At 37.3% G+C, this 25,900-nt stretch overlaps 1 protein-coding gene across 3 annotated transcripts; it reads right to left on the bottom strand.

Annotated features, from left to right (window-relative positions):
- Positions 1-748: 748 nt before the first annotated feature.
- On the bottom strand, positions 749-25,900 carry GUF1 (GTP binding elongation factor GUF1). 3 transcript variants are annotated; one of them, XM_086611978.1, is made up of 17 exons: positions 25,763-25,900; positions 24,599-24,710; positions 22,904-23,052; positions 21,005-21,085; positions 18,901-18,978; positions 16,336-16,419; positions 15,808-15,872; positions 14,672-14,875; positions 12,944-13,083; positions 11,557-11,680; positions 11,059-11,191; positions 9,373-9,516; positions 8,241-8,374; positions 6,216-6,317; positions 4,115-4,234; positions 3,181-3,217; positions 749-2,079 (listed from the first exon to the last, which is right to left on the bottom strand). In XM_086611978.1, the coding sequence occupies exons 1-17, from the start codon at positions 25,898-25,900 to the stop codon at positions 1,942-1,944; spliced, it is 1,983 nt and encodes a 660-aa protein (XP_086468104.1). In that variant the 3' UTR covers positions 749-1,941. The 3 variants fall into 3 exon arrangements, with proteins under 3 accessions (XP_086468104.1, XP_086468106.1, XP_086468105.1); XM_086611980.1 differs by lacking the exons at positions 18,901-18,978; positions 21,005-21,085; positions 22,904-23,052; positions 24,599-24,710; positions 25,763-25,900 and adding an exon at positions 17,762-17,847; XM_086611979.1 differs by lacking the exons at positions 14,672-14,875; positions 15,808-15,872; positions 16,336-16,419; ... (3 more) ...; positions 24,599-24,710; positions 25,763-25,900 and adding an exon at positions 14,175-14,291.

The following is a 25,900-nucleotide window of genomic DNA, read 5'->3' as shown; positions in this document are numbered from 1 at the left end:
TTCCAACAGTAACTTACTAACCAGTTCACTTAAGTCTTTGCTCTTAAAACTGCAACCATGTGTAAATCCTCTCAGAATTAGACTACACATTTTTATTTTTTCTGTTTCCGATGATTATAAGGCTGAAAGACTTGAGCTCTTCTAGGCTCATTCTCAAGACAGCTTTATCCATGCAAGTAACTTGGATTTAATTAGGTAATATATATTTGATGTGTCATACTCAGCAACTTTCTGAAGGATTTACTGCTTGGATAATCTCTAGTTTACCTTTGGCTTCTGCCTTATTCCTCACTACTGAGCCAGCACTTTCTCTCTTTTAAGTCTATTTTAAGGGAGAGGGGAATAAATCTTGCTTTAGTTCCTTTGCTCTTAGCACATACTACTGTATCTGTGCTTTCTTAGAGATACCTCATCTCTGCACTTTCTTAAATGCTATCTTTTAAGATGGCATTCCTGCTAGCTTTTTTAGGGGAGGAATAATAATTATGTTAATGACAGAGAGTCTTTAGCCACTGCATCTTGCCTTTCTTCAGGATCAGTAGTAATAGCAGCAGCTTATGTTCCTTTATTAGAGAGATGGGATATCTTGTTCACATCCCAGACCTTTGGTTTTTCAGTGCAGCTGAAACAGCTTCAAATAAAATAATAAAAAAAACCCAACATAAACAAAAAGACAACAAACCACTGAAGTATCAGAATTCTCTCCCTCCTTTTTCTGTAGAGTCTGAGAGTAAGTGGTTGAAAGGGACCTCTGAAGGTGTCCAGTTCAATTCCATCCCTCCAAGGATTTTCCCAATTCATCCCTGTACTCAGGTTGAAGTAAAAGAACTAGCTTATGATTAATCAATCTCAAATCTTAGTTACAAGCCTAAATTTCAGAGCAGCCTTTCCTGGTGATTGAGTACTTTAGTAGGTATTACCAGCCATGTGTTCTCTAAAATATATTTAGTTACGAGAAGTGAAGATCTGTGAAAACCCAAATTAGTCCCTGAAGATCTAAAAAAAATAAAAGCGGTGTAAAAGCTTTTGGAGCTGAGCAAGCAGTTGTGAACGCAGTATATAGCATGGTCATTAAACTTGTGTTAATGATTGCTTTGTTTACAATTCCAAAAGCAACAGCTTATATTAAGCACACTTAACTATAGCTTTCAAGTGAGAACTCACTGAGAAACTTAAATATGTGAATATATATAAAACCACTACGAGCACCCCAAGACATGTTCTAACCAAACCTTCATGCCAAAGGAATTCTTTAAGGCCTGGACCGGTCTTACTGGTGGATTAGTTACATACATTGTGTTTTAATATATAAAAACTTGTTATTTCTTTGGAGATTAGGATAGCTAGGCTGTATTCATGGTAAACTGACACACTTTCACAAGTCTAAAATAAATAGTGTGGTACATTAAAAAAAGTCATGATTAGTTTTTCCTGATGTGATTTCCCAACATCATTGTGATTTCCTGACAACAGCAACTTAGGAAATAAAACAGGAAGTAGCTTGATATTTTTGTGGCAAAAGTTCTAACTTTTTTTTTTTTTAAATAAAACCAGCATTGTTTTTGTATACATACCTTTCAATTATTTTTATAAACTTTTTGCAACACTGTTCCTGTCCTCTCATACACAGACTTGGAATGCAAAAATAAACCATAATTATGTTAAAGTGTTAGAAGTATGAAAACAAATACAATGCAAAACAGCACAATGAAAACTTTTAGATTGAGTCAAGTCAAATTAAATAACTTTCATTTCATAATAATCTACAAGTATCTGTACATCTTAAGTACACAGTCCTTTCAAAATATGTTCTCACATATATTTAATTTACACCATTTAAGGTCAAATATGTTCCCTCTTACAGTGATAAATTATACATTAGCTTACTATGCTGCTGTCTACAAAGAGTTGAGAGAATAATCAGCTGCATGTCACTGATCTCTATTTGTCAGTTTGTCTCTTTAAAACACGTATAAAGGCATCTCTTGGTACTTCCACATTGCCAATTTTTCTCATCAACTTCTTCCCTTCTGCCTGCCTCTTTAAAAGCTTCATTCTTCTTGTAATGTCTCCACCATACTATGAAAAGGAAAAATATTTTAGTAAACTTAAATGCAACTACGGTACATTTCAGCAACACTAAACTCAAAGGCTTACAAATAGTCAGACTGACTAGTTATATTATGACAAAAGATTATTTTATACTCCAAATAGTTATCCTAAGAGGCCACCTTAAAAACTTAAAAAGAGCAAGGGAGCAAGTGTGTTCATTTGGGTAACTAAGGGTTGAATTCATTTATCTAAATAAACAGAACCATAGAATGATCATAAAATGGTTTGGTTTGGAAGGGACCTTAACGATCATTTAGTTCCAACCCCCCTCTGTGGGCAGGGACGATATACATTCACATAAGCCTGGGTTATGACATTAGACACATACAGGATATCCAAATTCCCTTGGAACAGCAGCAGGATGCCAGAGCAGATTCACTGAGGCATCTTAACTAGCACTAGGTGCTTATGTCTAGACAAATTAACTGAACTGTTATACAATGTTGAACAAACACCATCCCATGTATGTGCCTAGCAGAATTCTGTAACAGTTGTGAGAAAGGGAAACTTGTTTAATTTTTTTCCAATATATTTACTTCAGAGAGCTAAAGACAAGTAAAGAGGCATCACGTTTTTCCTACAGCTTTGTCCATATAGTCTTGTTGATAGTCAGCTATTGCGTATTTAAGGCCTTGTCATGATGTATTACTGGAAACTCAAGAGTCTAATCACCATCAGTCTCTAAATAAGCACTTTTATAGTTTCTCAAATCATCTGGAAAAACAATTTAGGAGACATATGAAGTTACACATGTGTATGTACACACACACATACACTTATTATATGTCTAAAACTACTAGAAAATGGTGAGGAGACAGGAGTCAACATGGACACACTGTTGAGTTCACTCTAAGTGTGTAATTTTGAAAAAGCCATTACTGCAAGCTGCAACTAGAGGTTACATGAGTTGAATTTTAAAATAAAAGTATCTGCTATTATTCCATTGACACTTAGGAGCACAAGCAGAACATGTCTTTCTGAGTTTCAAAAAACAACAGGCTTATCACATGAGCAAGACTCTTAAGCTTACATATATAAGAAACATCAAAAAATGAAAAAAATACTTACGCATTTTGCCACAACATTTTTTTTGTAAGCTTTCAGCCTGTAAAATAAAATAACATATATACATTAACACGTTAGAACATCTCCTATATGTGACGCTAAGTACTGAGCTGTCAAAATGCTTAGTGGTTTCCTACTGGTTTTGTAAGATGCATTCGAATCATGGTATTTTCATATTTTGTATACAGAAGACAAAATTCTAAACAGAAGACTTAATTCACATTTCTCATTCTAGAAACATCCCTTAAGGTGTCTAATATGTACATAAAAATTACAGTCTTGCCTTTTTATCTAGGATTTCTGCTATGATTCACAATAATTGTTACATATGTGTGTATATACACACATATACAGAAATTTACAGCACCTCTGCTGGGACGCCTTCCTTGCATTCTTTTACCACAATCTAAATCCTATTTAAACAGCAACAGCAAAAATGTGACAAGAAACACAAAACCAAGGAAACAGTTTGCTCTATCTAAAAAGTAGTGAGTGCTGCCAAGAAATCATTGTGTGTTCATATTGCAACATATTTCCTTTGGAATAGCAGAGTTCAGTTCTTTTTTTTGCTGACTCTCCCAGAGATTAAACTATTCCACAACTAGCTATTTTTTTCAGTCATAACAAACTTTTTCCACTGCCAAAGAGGAAGTGGACACATGGGTGCTGCAAGTTATACTCTACTCTCTAAATGCAATGCTGACCACAAGTAATATAAAATTAAAAAATCCATTTTTTCAATAGTCATAGTCACAGCTCAAATGTATTTCTTCCCCAAGTGGTCCAGTAGCATATATAAGAAAAATGCAACTTTACAGTAAAATCAAAGTACTGTAATGTATAAAATTATTTAGGTAAGATATTAAACAGCCGTATTTTAAAGTAGCTTAAAATAAGGGGGCTGGGGGAAGAAGGGAAACAGAAGGGCTTCACTTACGTTTCTCTTGCAATGATTTTCTTGCCAATCGCAGCCTGAATGGCTATTTCAAACAACTGTCTAGGAATAGCATCTTTTAAACGTTCACACAGGAATTTACCAGTAGCATATGCCTTATCACTGGAAAAGAAAGTCAGCAGTATTTTCAGAAAGAGTAATACAACCCCAAAAACAGATCCATAGACTAAACTGTTTGATAAAAGGATTTTAGTAGAGGTTTTCCTCTTTTTAACTCAAAAGATAATTTTACATCTAATGAGTGGTCTCTATACGTCACTTGTTTCATAAAAAACAGTGATAAGATTGTATTAGCAGTGGGTTTTCAAATGAACTTTAAATATTTATAATAAACACCTTAATTATCTCACACTGAAGCCATTTTGAATACTGTCACAGCTTCAAATACAATTTTAAAACTAGAACGTCAAGGAGGATTTTCACTGATTATAGGCCTGAAATATCAAGATCTACATATTACAGAAGTATTTTTAATACATCTGGTTTATATAACAAGAAAAAAGGTTTTAATGTACTCTTGTCACCTGCTAATAAAAATTATCCAACTATATTCAGCATCTGCATATGCTTCAGATTTTGGAGAGAGAAAATGACAAAAGGTCTAAAGAAGCTACTGAACAGATACTTTCATAAGCCACTGAAACCAAATGGGTCTCTCCTCTCTAAAAACATCCATATTTAGTGAACACTTTTTACCAACATACAACTGAAAATAGTTTTACGTGTTCTCATGTAGCAACAATGTGACTCTGCTACCTGTATAAAGCAAAAAGATTAAGCATGAAGTACTAAACTGTAATGCTTAATCAACATTACTTAAGACGATACAGATATTTATTTGTATAATTAGGACAAATAATAATGGTAGTTTAGTACTGGACTTAGAGTAATCTAATTCTTTCTCTACAAACATAATTCAGCATAATTCTTTTTATATAGACAGATGTAATCTATTTACAGTGAGAGGACTATGAAAATAACTGAAGCAGGAGCAGAATGAATGCTGTCTACAAGTTTAAAAAAAATTATGATCTAAAGCTAAAAGAAAGGCTATAATTAGTTTTAGTGAGCAGAACACTTCAGGGGTGCAAGCTAAATTGATCAAGAAACACATGTTGAAGAAATAACTAACTTTTGCAAGGTTAGCCACTCGACTTTGCATCCTTTCAAAGCAAGAAATGCAGGGAGATTGCTAAACACTGCATATTTATGAAAAACACATTAACCAGAAAATGTATACGAGAAAGTTATTCCATTCCAGCCTCATGATCTTCCTGAGCAAAGTAAAAGTTTCATTTTCCTATGTCGACCTTCTGAAGCTACAGAATTCCAAGGATTTCATGATTGCAGTTATGTAAAAAATATGAATATACACAAATCTTTAGCAAGTACAAGTTCGTATTTTAAGAAGGACAAAACCAACCCAAAACAAAACCCCGAAAAAGTTGATCTCAAGATTACTGGAAAGGGATGCTGAAGTTAAAGAAGGGAGCCTTATAAAGTCTTTTTGAGAAGAAAGCACAGGGAGAGGCTGGAAACAAGCAAGAAAACAAACAAACAAACAAGAAAGCAGGGGGAGAGGCTTATTCTCACCAGCAAACCAGTAATTCCTGAGAAACTTATGGATACTGAGTCATTTTACCAAAAATATTCTGAGGTAATTACATCCAGTAAATATTTACTTTCTCCTGGTACTTTGGCTGGAGACAAGATAACAACAAACTTCTATAGTAGAAAAGGAATTATTTGGAGCATAAAATCAAATTTTTTTCAGTAGTAAATAGTAAGTGCCACAAATGATTCATCTGGCATCTCCTAGACTGGTCTGTATTTAAATTTTTCCAGCTCTCTAAAACATTGGCATTTTGCATTTCCTTCTCCTCCCTGCCCTACATTACCACAAAAATATACCTAGCACTTAAATGCGTCTCTTTTTCAGATGATCTCCAGAAGTGGTGATGTGGTGAAATCCTCAATGCTCTTTTCATACATATTTGTCATATATTAGTGATACATGTATATGTTTTTATTGTATATTAATAGCAAGTCTTATTTCTTTGGCACAGAGAATCAGTCAACTTACTTGTGTATTACTGTTGACAGTTCTTCAACTGGATTTCCATTTAGAAGAATGTCCATTTTGATAAGGTCTGCTGCCTGGTATCCTGCATCTTCATAATCAAAACTAAACAAAAGGAGTTTAAAACTTAGTGATGATTTTGTAAAAATGTTATTCTGCATTCTTTGTTCCATAAATTTTAAGTTTTAGACACATTTCTTGATAAAAACACTCAAACTTTTTTATTAAAATAGAAGCAGTTTTTAATAGTCTCTCAGTACATTTCCCTTATGCCAGACTGGACTAGAAATTTACTGCAGATAAATCTCATCTCCAAGGCAGCAGAAGACATCATCCTGTCTTCCAGCTACTGAGAAAGGTAAATAAATCAAAAATCTACACTCTTACTGCAATCTCTTATAGAGTTTATTCAAACGCTTCTTTTCTATCATCTGGAAGTTCCTTAAAGCTCCAGGGAACAGAACACTTCAATACAGCTTTTGAACAGTAAACATCCTTGATGTCACACGAATCAAACACTAACACTGGATTGTTTTCTTTTCATCCTCTCATTTGACAGACTTTTTATATGACCCCTATTATCATTCTCTGACAATCAAGTTTTCCTCTTCATTTCCAAACCATATTTCTCCTTTGGTAGGTATGGTTCTCGCTGTCCGTGTATCAGTTTGCAAAAATTCTGAAAGTGGAGGAGATGCAGATATATATATATATATATAAATATATTTAAATAAAAATACATACACCTCTTGTATGTAAGTATAAAGGTGGAGAATGCCAATACCACTAATCTGGTCAGATCTGAAATATCAGAACAGAAGAAAAAAAAAAAAACCCTTGAGAGTATATGAAAGTACTTCTATCTTAATTGGCTTAGATAAACCATAGTTGTGTGAATAAGTTCATGTAATAGAATTATGATTATTGAGAGAGTTAAACACACAAGAAGTCAATTAGGAAATAAAAATCAAGAACTAAGACAATGCAACATTGTTTGCAATAATACGTGAATCAAAAGAAACTCAGCATAATTCTGCTAATGAGATAGCTTCTCAATAAACAGATTGGTTTTTATCTAGTTGGGGAGCCAGATCCTGAGAGAAAATTCAAAATCTCCATCCCCCTGTTTCTTCTAGCCTCTGCACTTTTGCTTGTTTTCTACTTTAAATATCCACTAATCCGGGCAAAACACATCTTACCTTACTTTTATAAGGCGTATTTAAGAAAACACAAACTCAAACCAAATTCAATCCTTCAATAAAATTATTTTTTATGCTTATAAAATGAATAATGTAATTAAGTATACCAGTTCCTGTCAAAATGTAACATATCTTACTGACAAGATTTCTATATACCAGGTTTGTAAGAGCTATTGTCTCCTGTGCCATAAGCCCATCTGCCATGCAACATTTTCCCTTCCTAAACTCAAAAAGGCTCTTCACAAAGAGCTGAGCATTGTTCTAGCCTCTAAATTTATAGAATTCACCAGCAGCAGAACATTTTGTCTCAAAATATAGATGATTTACTTCATTCTAATAATAAAGCATGTAAGTAAAGTGTTGTTTGTTTTAAATATAGTTTGTTGATTTTTTACTAGTTTTAAAGAATCAGTATTTGATTATTTTCCCTTTTCCACCAGGAGACAATACAGTAAGAAGTAAATATTCAGTGATTCCTTTGACAGAAAATGCCCGTTGTCACTTCAGACAAGTAAGAACCATCTAGATCTTACTTATCTAGATGAGTGAGTGCCACTCCATAATAGTCACACTTGAAAAATACACGCATCACCAAAGAAAATTATTAGGTGGTGATGCACTTTTAGTGTTTTTCATATGTATTTCCATCAATTTCCACAGTGAATCTAATTCATTAAAGGTGAAGCAAGACTTGATTTGCAGCACCATGACAAAAGAGCATTCTTCACTGTGCCCTTCCATTAGCTTCCTTTTTTTTTGTTACTTTTTTTTGTTCCCCACTTCAGGGTCCAGGGTGTGGGGAGGAAAGGGGTACAAAGGAGGTCATTACCTTGCATAACCAGAAGACAGAGACTTAAGAGCATCATAAAAATCCACCACAATTTCATTCAGTGGCAAGAGGTATTTTAGCATAACCCTGTTTTCATCAATGTACAACATGTCCTTCTGGACTGCCCTACGATCCTAGACAAATAAAAATTGTTTCAGTCCCCCTTGACGGAATTTTTCTACAAACAAATGCAAAACAAAATAAACAGCTATCCAGTTACAGAAGAGAAGTTTAGTTTGCTAAAGTCCCAGAACAAATTGCAGCACCATCATAAATGAAGCGGTTGTAACTTAACTGGACAAATGATTCAAGTCTCTCCTCTCTAAAAGCTGAATTTCTGAAATCCTTAAGAGCTTCTGCTTACTGCTATCTTCTAAATGTATAATTATTTGTCCATAAAAATCTCACTGAAGTTAGATTTTCACATATACTGAAGTATCACACAGTAGTACTCGCAGGCATCATCTTCTTTCCTGCCAGGAGGGTGTTCTTAAAGTTATTTCAAGAATTCTTTTTAATAGATCTTATACTTCATTGTACTAACATAAAAGTAGTGTAGTCTTTTGTATTATGTATTTTGAAACATTAAAAGCTAAGAAAAGTCTTGTGAAGAAATCATATAAATACAATATGCATGGCAGCTAAAAATTTTTTAGTTAAAAGTATTCCGAATACACTTGGGGAAACGTGACTTGCCAACATCATCATAAATGTACTCCAGTGAAGTACTGAAAACATGTATGTTTTCAAAACTCAGTAGTGTCGACAGAACTTTTATTTCCATGAATATACATCTAAAAACCAATAGATCTTATTCCCCTGCTGCAGATTCCATTCTTTCAAGAAAACAGAACTAGCTATGAATTTGCCTAGTGCAGGATGCTTGACTACATACTTTATTGTCGGTGAGCTTCATCACTAACTTTCACTATAAGGATTTTGTAGTTCAGAAGTTAATTTTACACACAAAAAGTTTAAATACTTATGAAAGAAGAAAGTATTTTAATAATTACTGTCAAAAGACACTATTTAAGTACTAATATCCACTATCTTACATTTCTAGTATCTTCACTTTAAGTATGATATGAAAAGCTTAAAAATGCAAATGACAGAACTAAAACTATATACCAACCTGACACAAAGCAATTATTTTCCCAATATATTCAGGAGGTGTTACAATAGTACCAAGAACAGTTGGCTCTAAATATTTAGATACTGAAAGTTTATCAGGAAACTGAGCAGGGTTGATAATAGTAATCTCTGCTTTACCATACTCCTGAAAACAAACAAACAAAACCAATACTGTAATTTTACAAATAAGTAGAATGAATAGCAAAGGAGACAAAAATAGCATTGAAAAAAAAAGCTAAAAAATGTTTCAATTGCTTGGAAACACTTGTGAATTGCTCAACCCAAATTTATACCACGCGCAACTTTAAAAGAAATTTCTACATCACGTACAGAAGTCCCTGATCAACATATCTTTAAATATTACCATATAGAAAGATTACAAGAATTACTTTCAATAGGAAAATGTTTTTTTAAGTATTTTATCCAGCAAATTTTATACAGAAGTGCTTAAAGGACTACAACCTAGGGTTATCCATAGAAATAATAAAGCCTTTCTGTCCATCCTTCTATCTCTCCTGCCTGTAGAGCAAGGATCTTCCTTCTTACTCCATCCTAATCCATTAAGTTATAAGCATAGCTCCTACAAAAGATCCGCTCCAAGTATTCTGCAGTTTGGTGACAGAGACATTCTCTAAATAGAACCTTGGGTTAAGGCTCCCTTACAGGCTGGTGATCTTAGAAATTAAGTTTCTGATTCCTGTGCAAGTGCTTTCATTACCTATTTCTTGTAGTCCAACATCCTGATAGGAGCTGGAGTTACTCTTCCGAAGTAAGAATAAAAGGAAGGTCATGCTTCTTATCATGTACATACAACCTCCCCCACACACCAAAGCAGTGACTGCATCTCTTCTGCTGACAAAGCAGTGTTCTTGAACAATGACCCAAGTTCCAGCACTGTTTGAAGTGTCCCACATCAGCAATCTAGAATCAGTTATGCACCAAAGGTGTCAACTACTTCATTCATAGCTGCTACACTGCTTAAGGAAGAAACCAAAACAACTGGGAAAAGAAAAAAAAAAGATAAAAGGGTCTATGCCTTACACCTTGCAAGGATAGCAACCTTTCTTACACAAGAATTTACAGATTAGAATTTACAGATTTTTTTGTAGAGTTTAGAGGTACATGTTGGATAATAACGGTCCAGCCTACTATTTGCAGCCTCCTTTCAGCAGGTGCTCATAAGCCCACCTCTCTAACTCAAGCACAGTAATATTTTTGCACTCATTCAATGAAGTTTGCACATGCCTATTTCACTGTGATGAAGAACTCACTTGTCTTCACCAGTGCCTGCCAGTCTACAGTAGCATTACAAGCTACTCCTGAAAACGTTCATGTTTTCTAACTGATAAAACCTTGAAGATTATTTCACCTGCTTTAAACTCAGTCCAGTCAGTATGCACTTAAAAGAATACAGCAAGAAATGTGTCCATTATTCCCATTCTCAAGGACGAGTATAAGGTATAAAAAGAGAGTGCTTGAAGTGGAAAGAGGAAGGAAAAGAAACATTCTAAAAGAAAAACATTATTTAAAAAAAATTCATTAAAAAGAGTTTTAAGTTAAATATTGGTGTTTCTAATGTTTACCATAAAATAAAGCACCAGACTATATTTTTTAAAAAAGTGTATAGGTTTATTACAGGAGGCTTTTAAGCTGCTATTTACATACAGCTGTAACAAATTTAACATACCTTTATCAACTTTGCCGAAGAAAGAATAGCTTTATATGGAACTGTAGGTGCAGTCAAAATAACAGACATGTTATATTCTTGCTCCAAACGTTGATTAAAAACTTCCATATGTAAAAGACCAAGGAAACCCAACCTGAGAAAGAAATATCCTGTTAGTGAAACTATCCCTGGAATTTCACAGTAGGGTTTTTTTTTTTCCCCCCTCCAGCATGTTTGTGCTGCTGGTCTGGCAATATCAGGCACAGCAAACAATCTCCAAATGATGCTACAGTTGAATCGTACGAGTCTTTGAGAACAAAAACTATCAATCACAACAGACTGCACACTCTTCGCAAATACAGAACGTAAGAAAATCAAATGCTTTTGATCTTTACCTATCATTAATTTGAATTAAAGCTCCTAATCTTGAATTAAAATTTTAAGTCATCCTTCAGTTGTTAAGCTTGCATTCTCAATTTATGAGCCATTCCAAAAAAGAAAGCAGTATAAAAGCCTCACCTCCATCCAGCTCCTAAAGCAAGGCTACTGTCACGATGAACAGTTACACTGGAATCATTCAATGTCAGCCTTTCCAAAGCACTTTTGAGATTATTATATTCTGTTTGATCTACAGGATACATTCCTGTCAAAACATATTAGATAGAATCGATGTGATAGAGAGCTTTATTCTAGCATATACTTAGCTTTCAAACATGTCTCTTACAGTGAAGATAGTATTAAAATCAGAAATAGCTTATCTGCTGTTCCAACTTTAAAATGTGAAAAACAATATAAGGAATTTTTCTTCCCACCGCCCGCCCCCCCCCGAAATTAGTTAAAATGTAATATAAGTCATAAAAGCAGGAATTAACATTGAAACCATAATGGTAGGGATACTGTACTCATCTAATCCTTCACAGTTGTGGAAGATGCACAACTGAATATAAGCACTGTTTTGCAGGGCTGCGGTGCAAACACATTGCTTAAGCATAACTGAATAAGCAGACAAATTTCACTGAGATGTTCCTTCAAAGGTAGGAGTGAATGGGGAGGGGGGGGGGGGTGGGAAAAGTGCCACATCTAACAAAGTTGCAAATGTTTCTGTATTTTTAAAATTAATAAAAGCAGCTGTCTGCATAATTACTACCTGAAACAGATTCTACCGTTACCACTTTTCACATCACCACATGTTCAGAAAACGCATTGCTTCTTGGTGTGGAGCAATCAGCATGTGCATACAAAAAGCATTATTTACAGGATTGCACTTTTCTACGTTCACTGACAGATGACCTAATCTCCGTGAGACAGTTCAAGTGACTTTTACACATTCCCTCACAACAAGTCTAGAAAATGACTTCCAGAATTTATTTCTTTCTAAAGCCGTCTTCCATAGTGTTTGTAGTAGTTACTGAAGCTGGTAGACACAGCTCAACAGAACTATATAAGCTTAAAAAGTCAAACTTTTTACAGAATCATTCTGAATACGAGCTTTAGCAGTTTACCATGTTTAATGAAAAAGAAAGAGCTGCTCATTTTTAAAAGAAAAATCACAATAATTACGGAAACCTTATTATCTAGATGAACAATTGCCAAATATGGACTTACTTTTTTAAAGCCTCACCCTTCTTTTCCAACTATCAAGAGTTTACTGCCATTAGAAACAATAATCATGGCTAAAAATACATCTTAGTCTTCTTTTCATACAGACTAGTCTGCAACTACTATTAATTCTGTAAGTCACAAGGAAAAATCACACAGAGCTACAAAAACAACATGCCTCTTTAGCTTAACTTTGCTAAAATTCTAATCCTCAGAACTCTTAATATACACATGTATTCTTTTAAAAGCTCCAATAGCTCTCTTACTGGAAAAAAGTAGTTCCAATTTATATCGGTTTACTCCTCACCTGCAAAAACCATTGGCTTCGCTGACTTAAAGCCAGGCAAAGGCTCCACTGGCTGTTTACACAAAAACAGCGTGTCTCCTATTTGGGCTTCTGTTACTTCTTTCATTCCAGCAATCAGGTACCCCACCTGTCCAGCATATCTAAATAAAATTGGCATTATATGGACGTGCTTCTTGGCATTATCAGTATTTCCACTATTTTTTCCCACTTAAACTAACTCAGTCCAAAATTCAAATAAATCACGCCCCTGCTAAAAGCCCAAAAGCCAGATTTAAGTTGTTCCTCCTCCCAGCTGTGAACTTCGTCTCAAGGGACAAACTATCTCTTGACTTAAGCAGCTCTATTTCTGTTACAGCTTAACCGTACACTTAACAGTTCCGCACTTTGAATTCTGTGCTACTCCCAGTTCGAAAGCTGGAGCTAGAGGGAAGTTCTCAGGGATCTAAGACAGAACCAGAACAATTCCCAGCTGCCAACACAGCAAGTTTCATATACTAAGTGGCAGAAACAACAAAAGACAAACACCTTCCATCAGCACATAATCCTTTCATAAGAGGAACCCAAGGTAAATAAAGAGTAAAACCCAGCGTACTGGTTTTGGCTGGAATGGAGTTAAATTTCTTCATAGCAGCCCCGAATGGTGCTGTATTTTAGATTTGTGACTAAAATGGTGTTGATAGCATACCAATGTGTTAGCTGTTGCTGAATACTGCTGGCACAGCGTGAATGCTTTCTGTCTGTCACTCTGCCTCCCAGCAAATAGGCTAGATGTAGGCAAGAGCCTAGGAAGTGACAAAGCCAGAACAGAGGACCTGAACCAAACAAAGGGATATTCCATGCCATATAACATCATGCTTGGCAATAAAACACAAGGAGCTTAGTCTTTCCAAGGTGGCCGTTAAGTGTAGACTAGCAGGGCATCAGTTTGCTTGTGAAAGGTGGTGAGTAAATGATTGCCTTCGCATCAGTTGTTTTTGTTTCTTTTCTTTTTCCTTCACTTACTAAACTGTCTTCATCTCACCCACAAGTCTTTCCTCACTTTTGCTTTTCCAATTCTCTCCCCCCCTCGCACTGGGGTTGAGGGAGCAAGTGGCTGGTTCAGTGCTTAGTTGCTGGCTGCGTTTAACCCACCACACATAGTAACATAATCTCACTGAGAATCTCCCAAGAAAGTCATTAACACATACTTGGATGCAAACTGATATAAAGGTTTTCCACTAATTCTAAGTACCTGATTTTCTTCCCACTGCTGCCATGAGGAGCCAGTTTCTGGAAGCTGTTGCATTCACGGATTTTAAGTTTTTCCACCCTCAAAATATGCTGCAGCAATAACTAAGATGAAGCCCCATTCCCTTCCACTCTCAAACAAGGTAGTTCCTAGAAATAAATTGGACAGCTGAATAAGAATATCAAATGCTAGTCTTAAAAAAAACTAGCTGTCCAGATGTTCCAAGTACTATAGATGACAGAACGGCTTCCTTCCCCTAGCAGTGCTCAAACAGCAGTCCCCAAAAGCTTCTGCCTCAGTATGCCCAAAATGAGAAAGACAGACACTAAGCATTAAATTACAAATAATGATCATAAAAAAAACCACCATCAAAGAAAAAGAACAGAAGACCCAGACATCTCCCAGCCTCTACCACTCAAAACAAAAATCAAATAGAAATACAGGATTTTGTATCTTACACCAACTTATGACTTGTTCTACTGCAAGAAAGTTTTACTTACAACTTATGCGTTGGCTGTTCATTTGGAGTCAGAATTCCGACTTCATTAACTTCGTATCTTTTCTTTGTGTGTGCAGACACAATTTTATGCCCTTTCTCAATCTCCCCACCAAAGAGCGCAATGTTAGCTACGACACCTCGGTAGTGGTCAAAGGTGGAGTCAAACACTAAGGCTTTCAATGGATCAGCAGTAGTACATGGAGGCCTGTCACAAAAAATTTAAAATTAAATATTAAGCAATGTGTTTTTAATTCAATATTGAATGAGCAATCACACCCATCCAAAAAAACTTTCCTATTAGTATAGATAAAACTATCGAGTAATTTTCAGTAAACACATACCAGACATTGTTTCAGTGTTTCATTACATATTACGCAGCAAATCTTTGCATTTTATTTCCTTCATGTGCAATAGCAGTACAAATAGAACAAAAACAGATGCATATCCATCATACTCATTTCAACACAGGTGAAACTGATGCTTAAAATATCATATTATCGAAGACAAGAAAAATTCAGTTACGTTCCAACAGCTGAGTTAAAAAAAGTCCACTGATATTTTGTTTTTGCCATCTTTCAGAAACCTAATCTTAGATTTTCATTATGGTTTGCGTTTTTTTTTAACTATAATTATTAACTAATATGAGGAATACAACTATTAGCTAATAGAAGGAAAAAAGAATGAAAAGCAATATGCTGATGAAACAACTGTAATTTAGCAGCTTTGTCATGAAGTTCTTAGACAAAAGTCTATTTAAAAGGTTGAGTTCAGGATATGAAACTCCAAACACAGCAGATTTCGATTAGCTTTACTCCTTTTGCACATTTCATTGTTAAAATTATAACAGCACACATCCTCAAACACTGAGTTTCACGGAAGCTATATGAACAGTCATAAAACACCACCTTTAGTGTCTCCCCTCTCATCTCTCATTTCAGACAATTAATTTTCCTCTCCCACTTTTTAAGAGATTTGAAACTGACTTAACCAGCTCCAACATTAGATTTCTCTCCCATTTCTTTATAAAATATTGACTTTAAATCAGATTAAGTACAAAACTCCTGCCAATACTGTATACATGCAACTCATGGTTTCCTAATTAACCTTACACGGTTTCGTAATTAAATACAGACTTACGGTGGAATCTTCTCAATGATCTTTTGAAGAACTTTTTCAACATTTGTTCCTCGTTTAGCAGAAATCTAGAATGAGTTCAAAAACAACTTTATAAGACATATGTCTTGCACTCATTTGGTATCTATTAAATAGTATCACATATACTTAGTTTTGGTGACAACAGATAATACTACCCATAAAACCACCCTGAAGCACACTTTAGCATGCTACTACTATAAAAACGCATTTTTTTCTCTCCTGAATGGCAATTATTGTTATGGTAAAAACAGAAACAATTTATGGACCCACAATAAGAAATAATTGAAAATCTATCTGATGCCATTCATCAAGACATACTAAAATTTTTAACCGAGAAGTATGTTCTCCACTCTTGTTTTCCAGAAGACAGTCTTTAAAGAAATTATGTATGTCAAAGACTGGCAGACAAACGACATCCTTTTGATCTACTGTGTGTACATGTCTTTCATTAGCTACAAAGCAGATACAGTTACACAATCATCCATGTCATAAAACTTCAAGAGATCTTACCCTTACACATTCATCTATAGGGATATCAAACAGTTTCTCAATTTGTTTTTCAACTCTTTCAGGGTCTGCATTCTTCAAGTCAATCTGAAAAACAACAAACTGGTAAATATACAGGCAACCACATCTTCCCTATGATCCAGCACTGTAGCTTCCAAATATACAAGTCAAGGAACCTTTATGTATTTATCAGCAAATACTGGATGTCTTCAGCAAAAGATCTTTATCAAGATTCATTTTAGAAAGTCTTCCTTGCTTGACTTCAGGAAGGATTCCCTCTGTAATTAAACTATTTTTTGTTTGTTTCATTAGGCAAAACACTTCATCCAAGAGCTGGTGAAAATTTTTATTTTACAAAGTAATTGGAAAGCATAAGCACTACCTATAGTGTTTACACGATGAAACATGAAGTACAATGTACATCTACAAAAAGTAATTAATTTAAGCTACACAGTAAGTAGTCTTGTAATTCCAATCATATTAGCCCACAGAAAATGCATAACCCACAACATTTGAATGTTGTTTAAAACTAAGAGTACACTTTTTAAATATTGAGCTGCTACTCATGTAATCTCCTCTGTGTATCATCATTAACAAAAAGAAAAACAAAACATACTAAAGCAGATGGAGGAATATATCGATTATCATAGCAAGAACCTTTAAAGTCACTTCTGTCAAAAGCCACTCAAAGATTCGCCAGAAAAAAATATTTTACATGGAAGGAATTCCAATGTTCATAAATTGGTGCGTTTAAATTATGATAGGCTACAGGACTGTTACATATATCCCAATTATCTAAGTTCTTCCTATCCACACACTTTCCTATCCACAGATAGGAGTCTTAAGTGTTCTCAGCTTAAAGAGTCAACCGAGAAGTGACATAGAAGTTACACATCTCTAAGGCAAGTGCATCCATATAAATACAAAACAACCTAAGCTCATACTGACAGCCTTCTGAATTGCTCACATCTGTAATTTCCAATTTGAAAACCACAGCTGTTAAAAACCTGGTATTTCAAAAAACAGGATTAGTAGAATCATCACATCATTTAGGTTGGAAAAGATCCTTAAGATCATAGAGTCCAACCGTAAACCCAACACTGCCGAGTCCAACACTAAACCATGTCCCTATGCACTGCATGGGGTTGTTGTGGCCGAAGTGCAGGACCCGGCACTCAGCCTTGCTGAACCTCATACAATTGGCCTTGGCCCATCGATCCAGACTGTCCAGATCCCCCTGTAGAGCCTTCCTACCCTCAAGCAGATCAACACTCCTGCCCAGCTAGGTGTTGTCTGCAAACTTACTGAGGGTGCACTTGATCCCCTCATCCACATCACTGATAAAAATATTAAACAGAACTGGCTCCAATACTGAACCCTGGGGAACATCACCTGTAAACGGCCACCAACTGGATTTAACTCCACTTACTACAACTCTTTGGCCCTGGCCATCCAGACAGTTTTTTACCCAGCAAAGAGTACACCCATCCAAGCCACAAACAGCCAGTTTCTCCAGAAGAATGCTGTGGGAAGCGGTGTCAAAGGCTTTACTAAAGTCTAGGTAGACAATATCCACAGCTTCTCCCTCATCCACTAAGCAGGTCACCTTGTCACAGAAGGAGATCAGGTCAGTCAAGCAGGACCTGCCTTTCATAAACCCATGCTGACTGGGCCTGATCACCTGGTTGTCCTGTACATGCCGTGTGATGGCACTCAGCATGACCTGCTCCATAATCTTCCCCAGCGCTGAGGTCGGACTGACAGGCCTGTAGTTCCCTAGATCCTCCTTACAGCCCTGCTTGTAGATGGGTATCACATATGCTAAATTCCAGTAAAGCGGGATCTTCCCAGATAGGCAGGCTGGCTGATAAATGATGGAAAGTGGCTTGGTGAGCACTTCTGCCAGCTCCCTCAGTACCCTTGGGTGGATCTCATCCAGACCCATAGACTTGTGTGTGTGTAAGTGGTGTAGCATGTCGCGAACCATTTCCCCTTGGATTATGGGGGCTGTCCAAAAGCCGCATCACAACCAGCCTGCTTGGAGCATGGCAGAGCACGTGTAGGTTAATTTGCACCTCTCTGGCCATTCATGCCCTAATGCCCATATCAGCTAAACACTCTCACCTGTATTTAACATCGAATCAATTTGAAACCCTGGATGCTCAGCTTCAGTTTGTTCTCATTAGGATAAAATACACAGTGCTGAGTATTACCTGAGGGGTCAGTTGTTTTTCGTACCATAGCCCTTGTTTGCAAACTGTAACTGCTTCAGATTTCCCACCAAGAAACAATTTACACAATGCTTCTGACCTCAATTTACCATACAGACTCCAATAATAATTTTTCAGTGCTGCTTGCAAAATGCTTCTGCATGTATTTTATGAAATAAAAACTGATGTTTGCAGCAATTACTGTAAAATATTAAACAGACAGCAAATACACAAAGTTCTTAATACATTCTAGTTATTTTTTCATTATATACTTCTATTTGAGAATACATTTCTTATAAGTCTTCTACACATTTAAACAACCCAAATATTTAATACGAAACTCTAAAACCTTTATTACCTTATTAATGACAGGAATTATTGCAAGCTGTGCTTCAAAAGCCAGATAGAAGTTTGCCACTGTCTGAGCCTGAATACCCTAGAAAATAAACATTAAAAAGGTTTAACATGGAATCTTCCTGAGTTTTGGTGGTTTGTTTGGAGGTTTGTTTTTTTTTAAGGAATACTATACAATATATTACTTCGCTATTCTATCCAGTCTTCCATTTGGGGTATGGAAAATAAGTAACGGTTACTGATTATACACATTGCTGAGAAAGAAAACAACACTCCTAATTATCATTTCTCATAATCTGAATATAAGTAGACAAATTAATAATGCTGTATGTGTGATAACTTACATGGAATTATTTATAGATAACAGTATTATGCATACATTATGCACCAAGTACATATTTTTGTGTACGTTATTTATTTCTGAGTAGTCAAGATCATAACAAGTATCTCAAAAACCAGACTGTTTGTCCATAACAAATTAGTCAAAAATGGACTAAGACAAAGAAAAAGGGTGTAAGACTGTAGTTACTCCAGAGGGCAGGAATATACCTTAAACTTACCTTACAATTACTTTCAAAAAATGAAACAAATTATAAGGTTTGTACCTCACATTTCTTTCAGAAGAATGGAAAAAGAACAGCTCTAATTAGAAAAAAAAGAAGTAATCTTCCAGATCCAAGTACCAGACAAGAGAAAACAAAGAGACAGAGATGCTAATGAATGAAAGTATAAAGCCTAATATCACAAACAGACCAGAGAAGCAAAAGGGGGAACGAGGGGCAGAGAAGGAAAAAAAAAAGAAGCTACTTGCTGTCTTCCCCTTTGTTTACAACAGATCAAGTGGAAAATGACTTATAAGGGAATATTCACTAAGGATATATGGGCCTACCTTTTTAAGCAGTGTAAAGAAGCAGCAAAGGACATTTATTAAAAAAAATAAATAAATAAAAGAATGTAAGACCTAAAATTTGAATGTTACCTCCAGAATTCAGGCTGGCAGAAGAAACACTAGCAATTATAATGAAAAAGTTGAGTTTGTAGGCATTCTGACTGAAAGGCAAATACAGAATACCAAATAATCTTATAATATTTAAATATGACATAAAGAAATATATGCATAGTAAATACAAAAATATCAGCACCTTTAGAAAACATATTTATTACCGAAGCTTACTTAGGAAGTCCGATTGCCCACCAAGCTAGGAAGGAGCAAGTGTTCATAATCATTGAAAGTTTGTCAGCTGTTTTGTTTTTTTTTCCATATAACAAGGAAAAAAGTAGCTTTCATTTGACCCTTGCACAATCCAGTCATAAATACGCCTTAGAGAAAATTAGCATCAAAATCCTTTGTGAGAATGTGTCCATATTTAAAATCATGATCCCATAATCCTCATATTCTAGTCTGCTAACTGATTCTTTAAAATGTTTCTAGCACTGTACAAATAAAAGAACAACTAAGATCTCTAATTTTACTTCACTGCTAGTATAGACTTTGTCTGCAAATTTATGAGAGTATCACCTTACCAACATTTTACTCCCTAACTGTCCTGCTTCTCCTGAAAGATCAGTCAAGAACCCATCGATCTAGTGGATATAAAGCTTCTCAAGTTTCCAGAATAAACTCATTTACATTTGGCTTATAGTGCCCTTTAGCTTTAACGTTGCCAGTATCGGTTGTATTACAGATGATCAAAAACACAACAGCAAATAGTTATAATTAACAGTGTGGCTGGTTGAACAAATCATCAAGCTTTCCAACAAGAAACTAAAGGTACTCAAATGGGTATTAGCGCAATAGCTAAAAGTTCTCCAGACTGCCATGGGCAAAGTTCATAGTCCGTAAAAAAGTAAGATCATTCATCCTGTGCTTTTATCGCTGTGTCATGGAACTGCAGTATCAATCTTCACACAATCATTTCTCACTAGGTATTTTTTAAAACTCTCATTACTCTTCCTCTGCAACATAATACTTTTATGGAGACAGATCGAGGGCAAAAACACTGTTGGAAAAATTAAAAAAAAAAAACAAAAACAATCTCCTCCTCTCTCTAGTTTGCTTAAAGAAATTGCTGAAATTCTAAGTAATAAACAAGAATTAAGAACTCTACCTCATTTGCATCCACTACAAGTATGACACCTTGACAGGCAGACAGTGATCGTGATACTTCATAGCTGAAATCTACGTGGCCCTGTGGAGAAAAAAAAAAGGTTACAGTTTCAGGTATTTATAGAATCATAGAATCATAGAATGGTTAGGGCTGGAAGGGACCTTCAAAGGTCATCTAGTCCAACCCCCCTGCAAGGAACAGGGATATCTCCTACTAGATCAGGTTGCTCAGGGCCTTGTCCAACCTGGCCTTGAACGTCTCCAGGGATGGAGCATCCACCACCTCTCTGGGCAACCTGTTCCAGTGTTCTACCACTCTCATAGTAAAAAATTTTTTCCTAATATCCAACCTGAACCTACCTCCCTCTATTTTACAACCATTACCCCTTGTCCTATCATAACTGGCCGTCCTGAACAGCCTCTCCCCATCTTTCCTGCAGGCCCCCTTGAGGTACTGGAAGACCGCTATAAGGTCACCCCGGAGCCTCCTCTTCTCCAGGCTGAACAGCCCCAACTCTTTCAGCCTGTCCTCATAGGAAAGGTGCTCCAGCCCTCTTATCATCTTCGTGGCCCTCCTCTGGACCCTCTCCAACTGGTCCATGTCCTTCTTATGTTGGGGACTCCAGAACTGGACGCAATACTCCAAGTGAGGTCTCACGAGGGCAGAGTAGAGGGGGAGAATCACCTCACTCGACCTGCTGGCCACGCTCCTCTTGATGCAGCCCAGGACGCGGTTGGCCTTCTGGGCCGCAAGAGCACATTGCCGGCTCATATTGAGCTTCTCATCCACCAGTACTCCCAAGTCCTTCTCCTCAGGGCTGCTCTCGATCCAATCACCACCCAGTCTGTATTTATGCCTGGGATTGCCACGACCCAGATGTAGGACCTTGCATTTGGCCTGGTTAAACTTCATGAGGTTGGTACGGGCCCACCTCTCCAGCCTGTCAAGGTCCCTCTGGATGGCATCCCTCCCTTCCAGCGTGTCGACGGCACCACACAGCTTGGTGTCATCGGCGAACTTGCTGAGGGTGCACTCCATGCCACTGTCCACGTCACCGACAAAGATGTTGAAGAGGGCCGGGCCCAACACGGACCCCTGAGGGACGCCACTTGTGACCGGTCTCCACTTGGACATTGAGCCGTTGACCACTACTCTCTGAGTGCGGCCATTGAGCCAATTCCTTATCCACCGAGTGGTCCATCCATCAAACCCATGACTCTCTAATTTAGAGAGAAGAATGTCGTGCGGGACAGTGTCAAAAGCTTTGCACAAGTCCAGGTAGATGACATCCATTGGTCGACCCTTGTCCACCGATGCTGTCACCCCATCGTAAAAGGCCACCAAGTTGGTCAGGCACGATCTGCCTTTGGTGAAGCCATGTTGGCTGTCACCCACCACCTCCTTGCTCTCCATGTGCCTTAGCATGGTTCCCAGGAGAATCTGCTCCATGACCTTGCCAGGCACAGAGGTGAGGCTGACCGGTCTGTAGTTGCCCGGGTCCTCCTTGTTCCCCTTTTTAAAAATGGGGGTTATGTTCCCTCTCTTCCAGTCATCGGGGACCTCGCCAGACCGCCACGACTTCTCGAATACAATAGCCAGTGGCTTGGCAACTTCATCCGCCAGTTCCTTCAGGACCCGCGGATGGATCTCATCAGGTCCCATGGACTTGTGCACCTTCAAGTTCCTCAGATGTTCTCGAACCTGGTCTTCAAGTACAGTTGAAACATTTCTAGAGTCTTTTACAAAGACTTCTACATTATGATGTTTTCATTTGTGTATATGTTCACAATGCTTAAAAAAAAAGAAATTGAATAAACACAAGAAGCCAGAAATCTCCTACTTTTAAATATAAAGACATTTAGCTTTGTGTGATTTAAACACAGTTTATACTTAACTTACTGGTGTGTCAATAAGATTTAAGAGGTAGTTTACTCCTTCGTGATTGTAGAAGAGAGATGCAGATTGTGCTTTAACTGTAATTCCTCTTTCGCGTTCCACCTGCAGTTTATCCAGCACTTGTTTATTACGGTCAGTTTTAGCAATTGTTCCTGAGACAAAAAAAAAAAAAACAAACAGTTTTATTACCTCATTTAGTATATTAGCTCTCAAAAAAAGTAATTCTTGAAAATGCTATTAACCAGGAGAACATGGAACTTGCAGCTGAAAATGAGGCTTTTCCGTCTGATTAAGCTACGTTTAGATTTTCTTTTAAAAATAAAACTATGCTTCAACACTTAAAATTTGTTAAATAAATTTTTACGTATGAGTTACATAAAATAATTTACTGAACAAGCAAGATATAAAACATCAAGTAATTCTAAATCAGAGATTAAGAAGTAGGAAAGACTCCATTCAGTGCTAAATAATTTTGATGTTTAAAGAAACTTCCCCTCCTGTCACTGGAAAGCAGCTCCATGGCCCACGGCGCCTACCAGTGACAACCTCAAGTGTGAAGAGAGTATTATCACAGAGCTTGACTGACCTGAATTCAAAACTCCAGTCTGTCACAGGCATCGCATAAAAGTGACACACAGGAGATAATCCTAAAGAATAACTTTGATCAAAAGGTTTTGTTTTGCTCGCCTAAATGAGAAAAGCAAGACTCTTTCAAAGGGTATTTCTGAGTAGTTAATTTAAGTTCTGACCTGAAGTTAGTTTCCTCTTAGGAGATACAGAAAACCCACTAAGGCAACCCCTGTCTTGCTTTTCCAAGGAAATTCTAGTTTCAGAGTCACTTAACAGTTTTGAAGATCTCCTAGCACTTCTGTTTCTCATTTTCACTTTAAAAGGGGATGTTTTTTCTTAGGCTCAACAGTAACACAGAAATAAAAACACTGAAGTCTAGAAAGCACTCCAATGAGGTCAAAATAAATACCTCTGAAGATGAAAGTAACACAACTTCACCAATACTTAGAATGAAGGAAAAAGCAAGTCCCTATAGTAGCTGAGATTCCATGGAATTTACACTTAACTAGTAGCAGTTACTCTACACACTAAATCTAAATGAATACAGGGCTGTACATTCCTAAAACTTGCTGTGCAGCATCATGTGAGTTTCAGTACTGGTGAGCTTCACCACCATGAAAGGCAACTGTTTATGGTTTGCTTACAAGAGAAGGTAGTGTTACTTTCATCTAAGTACAAGCAGCTGAAGCTCCTCCCTGTTTCAATAATGCTTTTGAAAAGTACTCTGTCCAGATTTCCTAGGTCATGACAGTTCCCTTCTGTTCATCCCAAACACCAGCAGTAAACACCATAAACTTGCTGTGCGCTGGTCTAATGGATGACTGGTCAGGAATTACAGGAGTAGCATTTTGAACAAGGAAGCACACACCTTTTCAGTCTCTTTCCAAAATACATACTTCCTTGAGTGAATTACACACTTCCTTATCCCTGCTTCTAGGCACACCTCAACTGGAAAGAAAGTACATCATATTCACATCTGTAACACTACACAACTGGCAGTCTAAAAGCACAAGCAACCTAGTTCTAGAAGAGCAAAGACATTAGAAATTTTAGTAATAACCAAAGATATAGAAACTTGCACGTTGTCTTACATGTCAAGAAAAGGTAGTACAAAATGAGAACACTTACCTGTAATTTCCAACAATCTGTCTGCTAGCGTACTTTTGCCATGATCTACATGAGCTATAATACTGAAGTTTCTAATGCTTTCAACAGGATATGTCGACATATCTATTTTTTCCTGAAAAACAGAAGTTTATTTTCATAAACCATAGTTACAGTCTCTATGTACAATATGACTTGGCCTTTAAAATAAAAAATCAACTCTGTTCTCTAGAAGAGGCATAGGTTGAATAGAGATACAAAAACTTAAATTGTCATCAGTGTTTAAAATACTAGCGTTTCATTTCAGTCATACACACGCATATATGTATTTATTTATTACTCTGAATAATCAGTAAGTATGCTGGAAAGTGTTGCGAAAAGTACTATGTTCTTATGCAGATCAGGAGTTGGAAAGTTTAAAACAGTTTCAATTTTTTTAAAACACTAAACTTAAGGATTAAGAAAACTGGATTCAGGGAAGCATTAAGGACATAATTCTTCACAACCATGATAAGAATACAGCGACATTACCTAGCAGTTCAAGTAGCAGTGACCTTAACATAAGAGGCAAGCAGACTTTGTGGAAATGAAAGCTACAGGTTACAGTTATCTTGGCTAAATTATAAAATGCAGAAAACCAGCCCGACTTCCTTGGTTCACACAAAGAAAGGCCCAACACTAACAAACGTTTCTTTGTGTTATTCCTGCTCATTCCAAGTAATACCACGTTTTGAAGAAAAGTGGCATCTTTGCTCTTCAAAGCTTTCAGCACCAGGGACCAGGAGACGGCTAAAAGCAATCAGTAACCCTTTACTGAAAAACTCTGGTCGCCGATTTTAGAGATACATAAAGCTCAACCCTCTTACACAGGCTGCGCCCACCAGCTCTGGGCCAGGCCGAGAGGCAAGCAAGGCCGGGGCTCTCCGCTAGCATCCATACACGGCACGAAGCAGCACGATCTGCCGCGCCCCCTGCAGGGTGCCCCGGCTTGGAACGGCAAGTCCTCCTACTGCGAAGGGGACGCAAACACCCCTGCAGCGAGAAATGGCTACTCCGGGATCACACCGCCTCTCCGGAACAGCCGCCTTCTAGAGGGTGGACCGCCGCCTCTGCGGACTCGCGGCAGGCCAGCTTCGGGCGGGCCTCCCCGCACCCCACCCTCCCCGGCGGCCCCGCGCACCCACTCACCGTGCCGCGGGAGCTGTACGGCCGCTCGCACGCCACGGACCCGGCGGGCAGCCCCGGCGGAGGGCGGAGCGGCGCGGCAGCGGGACGGGGGCTCCGCAGCCGAGCCCATCGCATCGCCATCCGGCCGGCGAGAGCCAT

Source organism: Tauraco erythrolophus, chromosome 5 (assembly GCF_009769465.1).
Source record: "Tauraco erythrolophus isolate bTauEry1 chromosome 5, bTauEry1.pri, whole genome shotgun sequence".
Classification (NCBI taxonomy): Eukaryota; Metazoa; Chordata; class Aves; order Musophagiformes; family Musophagidae; genus Tauraco; species Tauraco erythrolophus.
Note: the sequence above shows the minus strand (reverse complement) of the source record. Positions and strands in the feature narration are given on the sequence as shown.